General features: G+C 45.0%; 1 protein-coding gene across 4 annotated transcripts in view; it reads right to left on the minus strand.

The window, feature by feature from the left end:
* The window catches only part of DDX43 (DEAD-box helicase 43), a 30,234-nt gene extending 18,906 nt beyond the window's left edge, over positions 1–11,328 (minus strand). Inside the window, exons 1-2 of one of the 4 annotated variants that reach the window (XM_057528287.1) lie at positions 10,642–11,103; positions 8,225–8,289 (exon numbers count right to left, since the gene is read on the minus strand). In XM_057528287.1, coding sequence (XP_057384270.1) covers positions 8,225–8,261 — 37 coding nt within the window. In that variant the 5' untranslated portion in view covers positions 8,262–8,289; positions 10,642–11,103. Of the gene's footprint in view, positions 1–8,224; positions 9,427–10,641; positions 11,104–11,197 lie in introns of those variants that run through there. The other 3 variants (XM_057528286.1, XM_057528288.1, XM_057528289.1) reach the window with 3 other exon arrangements.
* Positions 11,329–12,432: the final 1,104 nt, after the last annotated feature.

A 12,432-nucleotide genomic window follows, 5' to 3' on the forward strand; every position in this document is an offset into this window, starting at 1 on the left:
TCCCTACGTAGGTTTATTCCTAGGTATTTTATTCTTTTTGTTGCCATCGTGAATGGGATTGTTTCCTTAATTTCTCCTTCTGATCTTTCATTGTTAGTGTATAGGAATGCAAGAGATTTCTGTGCATTAATTTTGCATCCTGCAACTTTACCAAATTCATTGATTAGCTCTAGTAGTTTTCTGGTGGCATCTTTAGGATTCTCTATGTATAGTATAATGTCATCTGCAAAGAGTGACAGTTTTACTTCTTCTTTTCCAATTTGTATTCCTTTTATTTCTTTTTCTTCTCTGATTGCCGTGGCTAGGACTTCCAAAACTATGTTGAATAATAGTGGCGAGAGTGGACATCCTTGTCTTGTTCCTGATCTTAGAGGAAATGCTTACAGTTTTTCACCATTGAGAATGATGTTTGCTGTGGATTTGTCGTATATGGCCTTTATTATGTTGAGGTAAGTTCCCTCTATGCCCACTTTCTGGAGAGTTTTTATCATAAATGGGTGTTGAATTTTGTCAAAAGCTTTTTCTGCATCTATTGAGATGATCATATGGTTTTTCTTCTTCAATTTGTTAATATGGTGTATCACATTGATTTGCGTATATTGAAGAATCCTTGCACCTTTGGGATAAATCCCACTTGATCATGGTGTATGATCCTTTTAATGTGTTGCTGGATTCTGTTTGGTAATATTTTGTTGAGGATTTTTGCATCTATATTCATCAGTGATATTGGTCTGTAATTTTCTTTTTTTGTAGTATCTTTGTCTGGTTTTGGTATCAGGGTGATGGTGGCCTCATAGCATGAGTTTGGAAGTGTTCCTTCCTCTGCAATTTTTGGGAAGAGTTTGAGAAGGATGGGTGTTAGCTCTTCTCTAAATGTTTGATAGAATTCACCTGTGAAGCCATCTGGTCCTGGACTTTTGTTTGTTGGAAGATTTTTAATCACAGTTTCAATTTCATTACTTGTGATTGGTCTGTTCATATTTTCTATCTCTTCCTGGTTCAGTCTTGGAAGGTTATACCTTTCTAAGAATTTGTCCATTTCTTCCAGGTTGTCCATTTTATTGGCATAGAGTTGCTTGTAGTAGTCTCTTAGGATGCTTTGTATTTCTGTGGTGTCCATTGTAACTTCTCCTCTTTCATTTCTACTTTTATTGATTTGAGTCCTCTCCTTCTTTTTCTTGATGAGCCTGGCTAAAGGTTTATCAATTTTGTTTATCTTCTCAAAGAACCAGCTTTTACTTTTATTGATCTTTGCTATTGTTTTTTTTTCTTGTTTCTATTTCATTTATTTCTGCTCTGATCTTTATGATTTCTTTCCTTCTACTAACTTTGGGTTTTGTTTGTTCTTCCTTCTCTAGTTCCTTTAGGTGTAAGGTTAGATTGTTTGAGATTTTTCTTGTTTCTTGAGGTAGGCTTGTATTGCTATAAACTTCCCTCTTAGAACTGCTTTTGCTGCATCCCATAGGTTTTGGATTGTCGTGTTTTCGTTGTAATTTGTCTCTAGGTATTTTTTTATTTCCTCTTTGATTTCTTCAGTGATTTCTTGGTTATTTAGTAATGTATTGTTTAGCCTCCATGTGTTTGTGTTTTTTACAGTTTTTTCCCTGTAATTGATTTCTAATCTCATAGCATTGTGGTCGGAAAAGATGCTTGATATGATTCCAATTTTCTTAAATTTACCAAGGCTTGATTTGTGACCAAAGATGTGATCTATCCTGGAGAGTGTTCTGTGTACACTTGGAGAAGAAAATGTAATCTGCTGTTTTTGGATGGAATGTCCTATAAATATAAATTAAATCTATGTGGTGTATTGTGTCATTTATAGCTTGTGTTTCCTTATTAATTTTCTGTTTGGATGATCTGTCCGTTGTTGTAAGTGAGGTGTTAAAAGTCTCCCACTATTATTGTGTTACTGTCGATTTCTTCTTTTATAGCTGTTAGCAGTTGCCTTATGTATTGAGGTGCTCCTATGTTGGGTGCATATATATTTATAATTGTCATATCTTCTTCTTGGATTGATCCCTTGATCATTATGTAGTGTCCTTCCTTGTCTCTTGTAACATTCTTTATTGTAAAGTCTATTTTATCTGATATGACTATTGCTACTCCAGCTTTCTTTTGATTTCCATTTGCATCGGATATCTATTTCCATCCCCTCACTTTCAGTCTGTATGTGTCCCTAGGTCTGAAGTGGGTCTCTTGTAGACAGCATATATATGGGTCTTGTTTGTATATCCATTCAGCGAGCCTGTGTCTTTTGGTTGGAGCATCTACTCCATTCACGTTTAAGGTAATTATCGATATGTATGTTCCTGTTACCATTTTCTTAATTGTTATGGGTTTGTTTTTGTAGGTCCTTTTCTTCTCTTGTGTTTCCCACTTAGAGAAGTTCCTTTAGCATTTGTTGTAGAGCTGGTTTGGTGGTGCTGAATTCTCTTAGCTTTTGCTTGTCTGTAAAGCTTTTGATTTCTCCGTCGAATCTGAATGAGATCCTTGCTGGGTAGAGTAATCCTGGTTGTAGTTTCTTCCCTTTCATCACTTTAAATGTATCATGCCACTCCCTTCTGGCTTGTAGAGTTTCTGCTGAGAAATCAGCTGTTAACCTTATGGGAGTTCCCTTGTAAGTTATTTGTCATTTTTCCCTTGTTGCTTTCAATAATTTTTCTTTGTCTTTAATTTTTGTCAGTTTGATTACTATGTGTCTCTGCCTGTTTCTCCTTGGGTTTATCCTGCCTGGGACTCTCTCTGCTTCCTGGACTTGGGTGGCTATTTCCTTTCCCATGTTAGGTAAGTTTTCAACTATTATCTCTTCAAATATTTTCTCAGGTCATTTCCCTCCCTCTTCTCCTTCTGGGACCCCTATAATGCAAATGTTGTTGTGTTTAATGTTTTCCCAGAGGTCTCTTAGGCTGTCTTCATTTCTTTTCATTCCTTTTTCTTTATTCTGTTCTGTGGCAGTGAATTCCACCATTCTGTCTTCCAGGTCATTTATCCATTCTTCTGCCTCAGTTATTCTGCTATTGATTCCTTCTAGTGTATTTTTCATTTCAGTTATTGTATTGTTCATCTCTGTTTGTTCGTTCTTTAATTCTTCTAGGTGTTTGTTCTTTAATTCTTCTAGGTCTTTGTTAAACATTTCTTGCATCTTCTCGATCGTTGCCTCCATTCTTTTTCCGAGGTCCTGGATCATCTTCACTATCATTATTCTGAATTCTTTTTCTGAAAGGTTGCCTATATCCACTTCATTTAGTTGTTTTTCTGTGGTTTTATCTTGTTCCTTCATCTGGTACAAAGTCCTCTGCCTTTTCATTTTGTCTATCTTTCTGTGAATGTGGTTTTCCTTCCACAGGCTGCAGGATTGTAGTTCTTCTTGCTTCTGCTGTCTGCCCCCTGTCTATTTCTTCTTATGTGAGTTTTGCCAGATTGTGTCTTTCAAGGAATTGGTCCATTTCACCTAAATTATCAAACTTGTGGACACAGACTTATTCATAGTATTCCTTTATTATCTTTTTAAAATCCATGGGATGTGTAGTGATGTCTCATCTTTCATTTCTGATATTAGTAATTTGTATCTTCTCTCTTTTTTTTCCTAGTTACCCTGACTAGATGTTTATTGATTTTATTGATTTTTTTTCAAAGAACCAGCTTTTGGTTTCATTGATTTTCTCTGTTGATTTCTTGTTTTCAATTTCATTGATTTCTGCTCTAATTTTTATTATTTCTTTCCTTTTGCTTAGTTTGGATTTAATTTGCTCCTTTTTTTCTAATTTCCTAAGGTGGAGACTTAGATGACTGATTCTAGGTCTTTCTTCTTTTCTAATATATGCATTCAAGGCTCTATATCAATACTTCCCTCTAAGCAGTTTCCACTGTATTCCACAAATATTAGGTTGTGTTTTCATTTTCACTTAGTTCAAACTATTGTTATGAAACCAAACTTGGGCCCACTCTCCTGCCACACAGCAAAGCCAATCTGTTGATACCAGGTTATGGTGGAGGAAATTACAGTGTTTATTTGTGGGGCACCAAGTAAGGAGAACAGGCAGCTCATGCTCAAAAGACCTGAACTCCCTGATGACTTTCAGGGCAGAGTTTTTAAAGGCAATATTTGGGGTGAGGGCTGCAGCTTGTGAAATTTCTGGTTGGTGGTGAGGTAACAGGGTGTTTTGGGAATCTTAGTCATAACCTTCTTGTTCCAACCAGTCCGGGATCTATATGTGTTCAGCATATCATCACCATCCTCCACCTGGGTGGAGGTCTTGGTTTCTGCATAACAACTCAAAGATATGTTTCAGACTGTTATGTATATCCCTTGAGGAGGAAATAGTACTGTTTTATGGCTGAACAATTGTTCAGGCTATCTTGCTTAACTACTGGTTCAGGTCTTGCTTAACCAAGGTCCTGGTTCCTCCTCAGGGAACATAACAATACACCTTTGAGTTCTTCTGGAGGGACTAAGGCCCCCATCCAGGTGGAGGATGGTAACTTCAGGATGAGCACTAGATTCCTGGAGCACCACCCTGATAACTTACCACCAACAAATCAGAAGAAAGTCACACACCCTGCAATCCTCACTCCAAATTTTGCCTTTAAAACCTTTCCCCAAAACTATGGGGGGAGTTTGGGTGTTTTGAGCACAAGCCACCCATTCTTCTTGCTTGTCCCTTGCAATAAAGCTTTCTTTGCTCCAAACTGACATTTTGGTTTGTTTGGCCTCACTGTGCATTGGGCACGCAAACTTGGATTTGGCAACTTACGTATGACTTTATATTTAAAGTAGGCTTCTTGTAGACAATATATTGTTGGGTCTTGTTTCTTGATCCACTCTGACAATCTCTCACTTTTAAATGGTATACTTTGACCATTAACACTAAAGTGATTTCTTTCACTCTTTTCAACCTTTTGTGGTTTTAATTGTGCAAACTGATTCTATTTCCTCTCCTATCTTAGCATAACAATTATTTGGCTTATTTTTAAAAATATTTATTTATTTATTTGGTTGCACCAGGCCTTAGTTGTGGCAGGCAGGCTCCTTAGTTGTGGCAGGCGGGCTCCTTAGTTGTGGCAGGCATGTGGGATCTAGTTCCCTGACCAGGGAACAAACCTGGGCCTCCTGCATTGGGAACCTGGAGTCTTATCAACTGTGCCATCAGGGAAGTCCCTATTTTGCTTATTTTTTAATTGGTTATTTTATTATTCAGTTTTAAGCATTTATTGTATGTTTGTATACAAATCCTTTATTAGAAGTGTGTTTTGCAAATAGTTTTTTCAAGTCTATGGCTTGTCGTTTTATTCTTTTAACAGTGTCTTTCACAAAGCAGAAGTTTTTAATTTTTTTTTTTTTTGCTGTTCCATGCGGCTTGCAGGATCTTAGTTCCCCAGGGATCGAACCGGGGCCCCAGTGGTGAAAGCACCAAGGCCTAACCACTGGACCACCAGGGAATTCCCAGAAGCTTTTAATTCTGATTAATGATTGTTCTACTTTCTGAAGGATTTCTTTCCTTCACTTTATTCTCGCATATAAAGATGAATTCTACCAAACATTTAAAAAAGAAATTGTATCAGTGCTCTAACATCTCTTCCAGAAAATGGAAGAAGGGGGAATACTTCCTAACTTTTTCTGTGAGGCCAAAATTACCCTTACACTGATAGTGAACACTAAGATAAACTATGGACTTTGAGTGGTAATGATGTGCAGATGCATGTTCATCGTAATAACAGATGCACCAGTATGGTGAGGGATACTGATGGTAAGGGAGGTCCTGTGTTGGGGGTGGATGGTAGGGGATAATGAGGAGTATATAGGAAGCCTCTGCACTTGCTGCTCAATTTTGCTGTGCATGTAAAAAGAAAAAAGAAAAAAAAAGACATTATAGAGCAGTTTTAAGTGGAGAGGTGGTGAAGAAAGACACATCTAAGATGCTAATTCCAGGTAATATGAATCCTTGTCCTTTTCTTGTACTTGTATTTTAAATTAGTCATAAAATAGAGCAAAATGCATCCCTGCCCCATCCGTGACACTAACACTTTTGCAATAACCAACCAACTTCTCTGTTTATAATTTGTCTTTTGACTTCATATTTTAGAGATGGGGCATAGGGGAATTTTTTTTCCCAATTAAAGAAGTTTTAATTCTAATTTAGTAAAAACTATTACCGTTCTTTTATGGTTACAGCTTTTGGAGCCATGATCTGGAAGTTTCTCTTTATCCTCAAATTATATAAACATTGATCTATATATTCTTCCAGCACTGCTTTTTTTTAAAATTTTTATTTTATATTGGAGTACAGTTGATGTACAATGTTGTGTTAGTTTCAGGTGCACAGCAAAGTGATTCAGATACATATGTATAAATATTCTTTTTCAGATTCTTTTCCCATATAGGTTTTTGCAGAGTACAGAGCACAGTTCCCTGTGCTATACAGCAGGTCCTTGTTGATTATCTATTTTATATATAGCAGTGTGTATATGTTAATCCCAACTTCCTAATTTATCCCTCCCCCCCACCCCTGCACCTTTCCCCTTTGGTAACCATAAGCTTTTTTCGAAGTCTGTGAGTCTGTTTCTGTTTTGTAAATAAGCATATACGTACTTATACATACTTTCTCTGGGCATATATCCGCAGAAAACCATACTTTGAAAAGATACATGCACCCCAATGTTCACTGCAGCACTATTTACAATAGCCAAGACATGGAAGCAACCTAAATGTCCAGATGAATGGATAAAGAAAATGTGTACATATACACAATGGAGTATTACTCAGGCATAAAAAAAGAATGAAATAATGCCATTCGTAGTAACATGGATGGACCTAGAGATAATCATACAAAGTGAAGTAAGTCAGACAGAGAAAGACAAATATCATGTGATATCACTTATATGTGGAGTCTAAAAAATCATACAGATGAACTTATTTAAAAAACAGAAACAGACTCCAGCACTGCTTTTCGAAAGAGGCAAAATGTTTACACTCTTTCTGGAAAAAACCTTATGTGTATATCAGATAGGCATCCACATTTATTTTCAAAATGTCCCAGCACTGTTTTGAAATTACAGTTTCATTATATGACATATACACACACATACATGTTTCTGTATTTCTGTGCTTCCTATTCTGTTCCACAAGGGCAAGGACACTGACATGAACTTGTATTTTCAAAAGATCACTTTGGCTGCTATATGGAGAATATACTTTAAGGGGGAAAAGTTTTTTTAATATATATATATATATTTATTTGGCTGCGGTGGGTCTTAGTTGCGGCACACGGGATCTTCAGTTGCAGCATGCGGGCTCTAGTTTCCTGACCAGGGATCGAACCCAGGCCCCCTGCATTGGGAGCACGGAGTCTTAACCACTGGACCACCAGGGAAGTCCCTAAGGGGGAAAAGGTTTTGATCTGATGGGAAAGTTGTAACTTAAGCATCCGTAAGGCTACAAGGAAGCTCTTACAGAGGCAAAGGTTGGTGATAGCGCAGACTGGTTTCTTAGCAGTGGAGGTCGTGAGAAGCAGTCCTATTTGAGGTTTATTTTGAAAGCAGAGCTGACAGGATTTGTTTATAGGTGTGAAATGTGACAGAAAGGGAGGATTCAACCCGGTGAAAGATGATGGCCTTTACAGGAAGGGAGAAAACTAGGGCAGGGCAGGTGTTGGGAGCAGGTTAAATATGAAATACCTGTTATAGTGCAAGTGCCAGGTAGAGAGTTGGATTTAGTAAATGTTTTACTTCCCTATGATTCTCTGTAGTTTGATACAAATAAAGCTGCAAAAGAAAAAAAGCAATCTCTAAAGAGAATAGAATGTGTTTGTGATCGTTGAACTAGTAATTCCACATCTGGGGTTCTTCCACTTCTAACGGAAATATTCATAACATGCACAGACGCTGACCCGGCTCCTGTGGGCTGAGAGGACACCAGTAGCTGGAAAGCCGCCCGGCGCTAGAAGAGCGCTGCCTGCCCTCCGAGAGGCCTTCGGTACCTCGCGCCGCGGGGCTCACCCGCCCGCAGCAGGAGCGCGCTCCGCGAGTCCCGGCCGCCTGGGCCCGGGTCTGACCTGATACTGGGCTTCGGGGTTGGGCCGCCCCGGAGCGCGGCTCAAGCCCTGGGCCAAAAAGCCCAGGGGCCGCCCGAGGGCTTCCCGGGCTTCGACGGGCTGCGGCGTCCAGCTTCTACCAGGACACTGAGGGGGCCTCGTCCCAGGAGGAGAAAGAGGGGAGGATTTACCTGTATTCACGCGACGGGCACTCATCGACCTGCGCATCCTTCTCTACTGGTTCCAAGGGGAGCACCTGCAAACCCGTAGAGCAGGTGGAAAAGATCCTAGGTGAGTGCTTGGCGGGGGCGCGCTCCACCCGCCGGCTCGGGCGAGCTCCTCCTCCTCCCGCGCGCGCGCACGGCCGCGGTACAGTCTCGCCCCTGCGCCCGGAGCAGCCCGGCCTGCCCCTCCGGCGCCCCCTTCCCGCGGCGCGCACAACCCAGGCACCAAATCGTGCACTTCGAGCAGCTGACCGAGATCCTGCTGCAAGTGCAAACGCTCGACCCGAAAGGCCTGGCCAGGATCTCGGTTTGCCGGCCCCTGGAGAAGAACAGGCTCAGTCCATCGTCCTTTGCAGAAGAAGGCAACTGCTCGTCCGCGAGTCGCCGGAGAGTAGGAGGGCCCGCTGCGGGCTCCGGGCCGCCGGGCGGGTCCGAGGATGAGGGCGGGTGGGGTGGAGACAGACCGGGGCTGCGGCCTGGGTTGGGGAGCCTTGTTTGCCGCTCCGCAAGGTCTCGGGAGCTTTCCGGAGCCCGCGAATGCCGCTCGCTCTGCCGGACGAGACCACCTCCACAAGGGCCCTGAAGACCTAGCAGCGAGGTGAGAGGGAAGTGGAGAGATCGGTGTGTCCCTCTGCCCCCTCCCACCCTCTTTATACGAGACTGCAGAGATTTAAGGGAACGACTTGTCTGTCTTGTTCCCCTGTGAGCCTGGTGTCCCAGTTGCTCCTGGACCCCCTCCTCCGGGCGGCGTGGGCGGAGGGCTCAACCCGTCTAGTGGCTGGAAGGAGGCGGGGGAGGAGCGCTGGCCCCGCCCGATCCTCCCATCCGTCTGCGGTCGGTGTGTTTTCCAAACTTTTCCGGTTCGCGTCCAGGAGTTTTACGGCTATGCAGACAGAATCCGGTGCCTGTGAGGCCTCCGGGTTTCAAGAGAGGCCCGGACCACTTCGGGCAAAGCCGGGCTCGGGAGCCGTGGCGGGTCGCCAGGGCCCGCAGAGCCGAGGTTACAACTTGCATTTCCAGCTACAGGGCATCTGGAGAAATTCCCGATCGTGGTCTGGGAGCGGCCCCGGTCCAGCCGTAGTAGTCCCGAGCCTCCAAAGGGTCTCAACACGGAGGATCCCTGCCCATGGTCGTGCGCCCCAGGGATGCCTCAGGGCCGCTGCGGGATGCTGGGGGGAGGTGTGAACACGGCGTCAATCTAGGGCCAGGAGTGGCAGCCCCACCACCCCGCTACTTGGAGCCGGTGTGTAGAATGAGGAACCCATTAAACCCGGGTCGTGGAGACTCCAGGCCAAGTCTACCATTTCTCTCCAACCCTGCCCCCAGCCTCTAGGGAAACGGCTTTCCCTCCAGCCCATCAACACGTTAAGTGCGCTTCTTTGTTTTAACTCTTCAGATTAGTGGGGATTCCTGAAGTAAATCGATTTGTATCAAGAAACAAGGAAAGCCAAAGCAAGGAGGGGACCTGCGAATACTTGTTTCTCTCCAGCTTACTGGGCCTGAACAGGTCGACCTTGGACTTGCAGCCCCCAGCCCAGATTCGCCTGGCAGGGGGCCGGCGGTTTTGCCGGTGCGTCAGCAACAAGATTCAGTTTGTCCCAGCGCCAGACTCGAGGGCTTTCCTGGCCTCAGGTCTGAGCTACCCGCACAGGAGAGAAAAGCAGCCAAATGAGAATCAGAAGCGTGTGACATGAATTTTAAAATAGGCACGTGACCACCGCGGCCCTCAAGCTGGCGAGGCCCGGCTCCTCCCACCTGCGGAACTCAGTCCACACTCTGGATGTACTGACGCTGCATGATCCTCCCAAAGATTTAGAGGCTCAGGAGTCAGGTGTAGGGGCTTTCCCGAAGGGACGGGAGGGGGATGGACAAGCCTCCCTTCCCACACAAACATACTTGCGCAGAGGGCCCCGCCCGCCCAAGCCTCTCTCTTGCGTCCTGGCGGCATCGGTGCCACTTGACCAACACCTGGATAAATCCATTGTGTCCTTCCCTCGAGTAGCATCGTCCGTAGACTGTGATCTCCAAGGGGTCTTCGAAGCACCTTGGATCTCCTCGGGTCAGTGTTGAACCAGCGTTCTGTTTGGGGGAGGACATCCTCACCCCGGCCTGCGCGGGGAGAGGGTGCTCAGGTCCGGAGAGCTGGGTCCCGGTGCCTGCGAGGCCAGGAGGCTGTTTTGCAGAAAGCCTTACTTTCGGTTTCAAGGTTAGTAGGACTCGCTGGCAAAATAACCACTCTACACTCAGTTAAACAAGAATCTAGCCAGAGTTTGTTGAATTAATAATGATTACAGTATACCAATTAAGAAGAGAACAGTATAACTAACTGAGAAAGAATAGTAAGGACAGAGGTTTATACGTCACCGAATTGGGGAAGCACCTACATCCAGATCCAAGCAGCGCTGGTAAGTCCCTGGAACGGCGATCTGGAGTCCCGATTGGAAGGTTTCGGGCGGTGCGTCCACCCCACGGTTGAGACTTCAGAGTACTGCTCAAAGGAGTCCTGCTTTTAATGCCAAGCCGCAAGCCGATAGTCACCAGCTTACGCGCAAATATACAGCTCTGGCTATTATCAGAAATGCTTTGCTCTCTAGTCCTAAGTCTCAGAATATTCGCTGATCCCTGGGAAGCGGCCAGATTCCCAAGGCTCAGGAAGCTTCGTGACTTATTCCCTTCCTTATCTGTTGGTTCTCAGGCTTGCTAGCGCCGTTTCTGCTGACCTACATAGTCCAGCAGTTTGGCACGTAGCTCCCTTCAGGGTCTTTGGTCAAAGGCCTATTATTGCCTCTGAAGACTGAACAAGACTATTACCTTCACCAGCAGAGGCAGGAGCCAGCGGCGCTCGGAGGAGGTCCCAGCCGCGGGAGGGGCTGCGGCCCGGAGGGAGCATGCTGCCTGCCTGGAGTGCACGCGCCCCGGGCGCGCACGCGGCTCACTCACCATGTACCGCATCCACCAGCTCAGCCTCTTGGTTCAGACGTGGACCGGAAGCTGGGTCTTCGAGTCTTCCGGCTCGGAAGAGGTCTGCGGAGTATCTCTCTGCTCCCTCCGCTCCCGCCGCAAGACCCCTGCGACTCGGAGAAGCAACCGGACAGGAGGCCAGGTGTTCGGCGGCGCCCTGTCTCCACTTCCAGGCTCGGCGGAAACTGCCCGCCTTCCCGAGGCCGCGGGTCCCTCCGAGTCACCGCCCCGCAAAAGCTGCCAGCGTTTGGGGAGGCGGGAAGCGAAGACACAGCGGGCCTCCCGCAGACCTGGGAGGCAATCGAGGCCTCTCCAAGCATGATTCCGGTCCCTCACGGCCCAGGGGCGGTCCCCTCGGGAGAACAGCGGCCGAGGGCAGCAGCGAGCGGAGCAGGTGGCCTGCGCGGGAGACGGCTGCGCGTCCAACGCGCGCAGATTACCTGGGGCCTCATCGCTGAGGATTGCCCATGCAACAGCACACCAGGACACTGAATGGGGAGAAAGTCAACAGAGCTGCCTGTCGCTCAGACCACACCCACGAGAAGAATTCAGTGGAAGTGTGTAGCTCTTGCCGGGGCAGAGAGTTGACAGAGCGTCTCTGAAACCCCAGTCCCAGGTGACCCTGGAGGACTTGGCAACATGCTTTCCACTATTCGGGGCTTCTTCCTACCTCATGTTTAATTCTCTTGCCCAATATTCATTTTATTTTACTTTTCCTTAATCATCAGCTCCTGCTGTAATACAAATGTTCTACCATTTAACATTTCATTTACAGAAATTATTTATGCCCTGTTTTACTTTGTCTTGGAGTTGGGAGTTGCTCTTTTCCTAACAGCATGTGTTCACTTCATGGTTCCTTTATATCCTCCAATTTTTAAAGACTGAAAGCATTTAACATAGAACTCGAGTGCAAGATATACCATTGGATATAGGTCATTAGCTTTTTAAAAAAAAAACAGAATTAATGTGATTTATTTACTTTTATTTATTTAAAAAATATTTATTTAATTTATTTTCTTAATTTTTTTGGCTGCATTGGGTCTTAGTTGTCGCATGACGTGGGGTCTTCAGTTGAGGCGCCGGGGATCTTTCGTTGTGGTGCTGGCTTGTCTCTAGTTGTGGTGTGTGGGTTTTCTCTCTCTAGTTGTGGCGCTTGGGCTCCAGAATGCATGGGCTCTGTAGTTTGCAGCGCGAAGGCTCTCTTACCAGCTCAG

The sequence above is a fragment of the Balaenoptera acutorostrata genome, chromosome 14 (genome assembly GCF_949987535.1).
Source record: "Balaenoptera acutorostrata chromosome 14, mBalAcu1.1, whole genome shotgun sequence".
In the NCBI taxonomy this organism is placed as follows: domain Eukaryota; kingdom Metazoa; phylum Chordata; class Mammalia; order Artiodactyla; family Balaenopteridae; genus Balaenoptera; species Balaenoptera acutorostrata.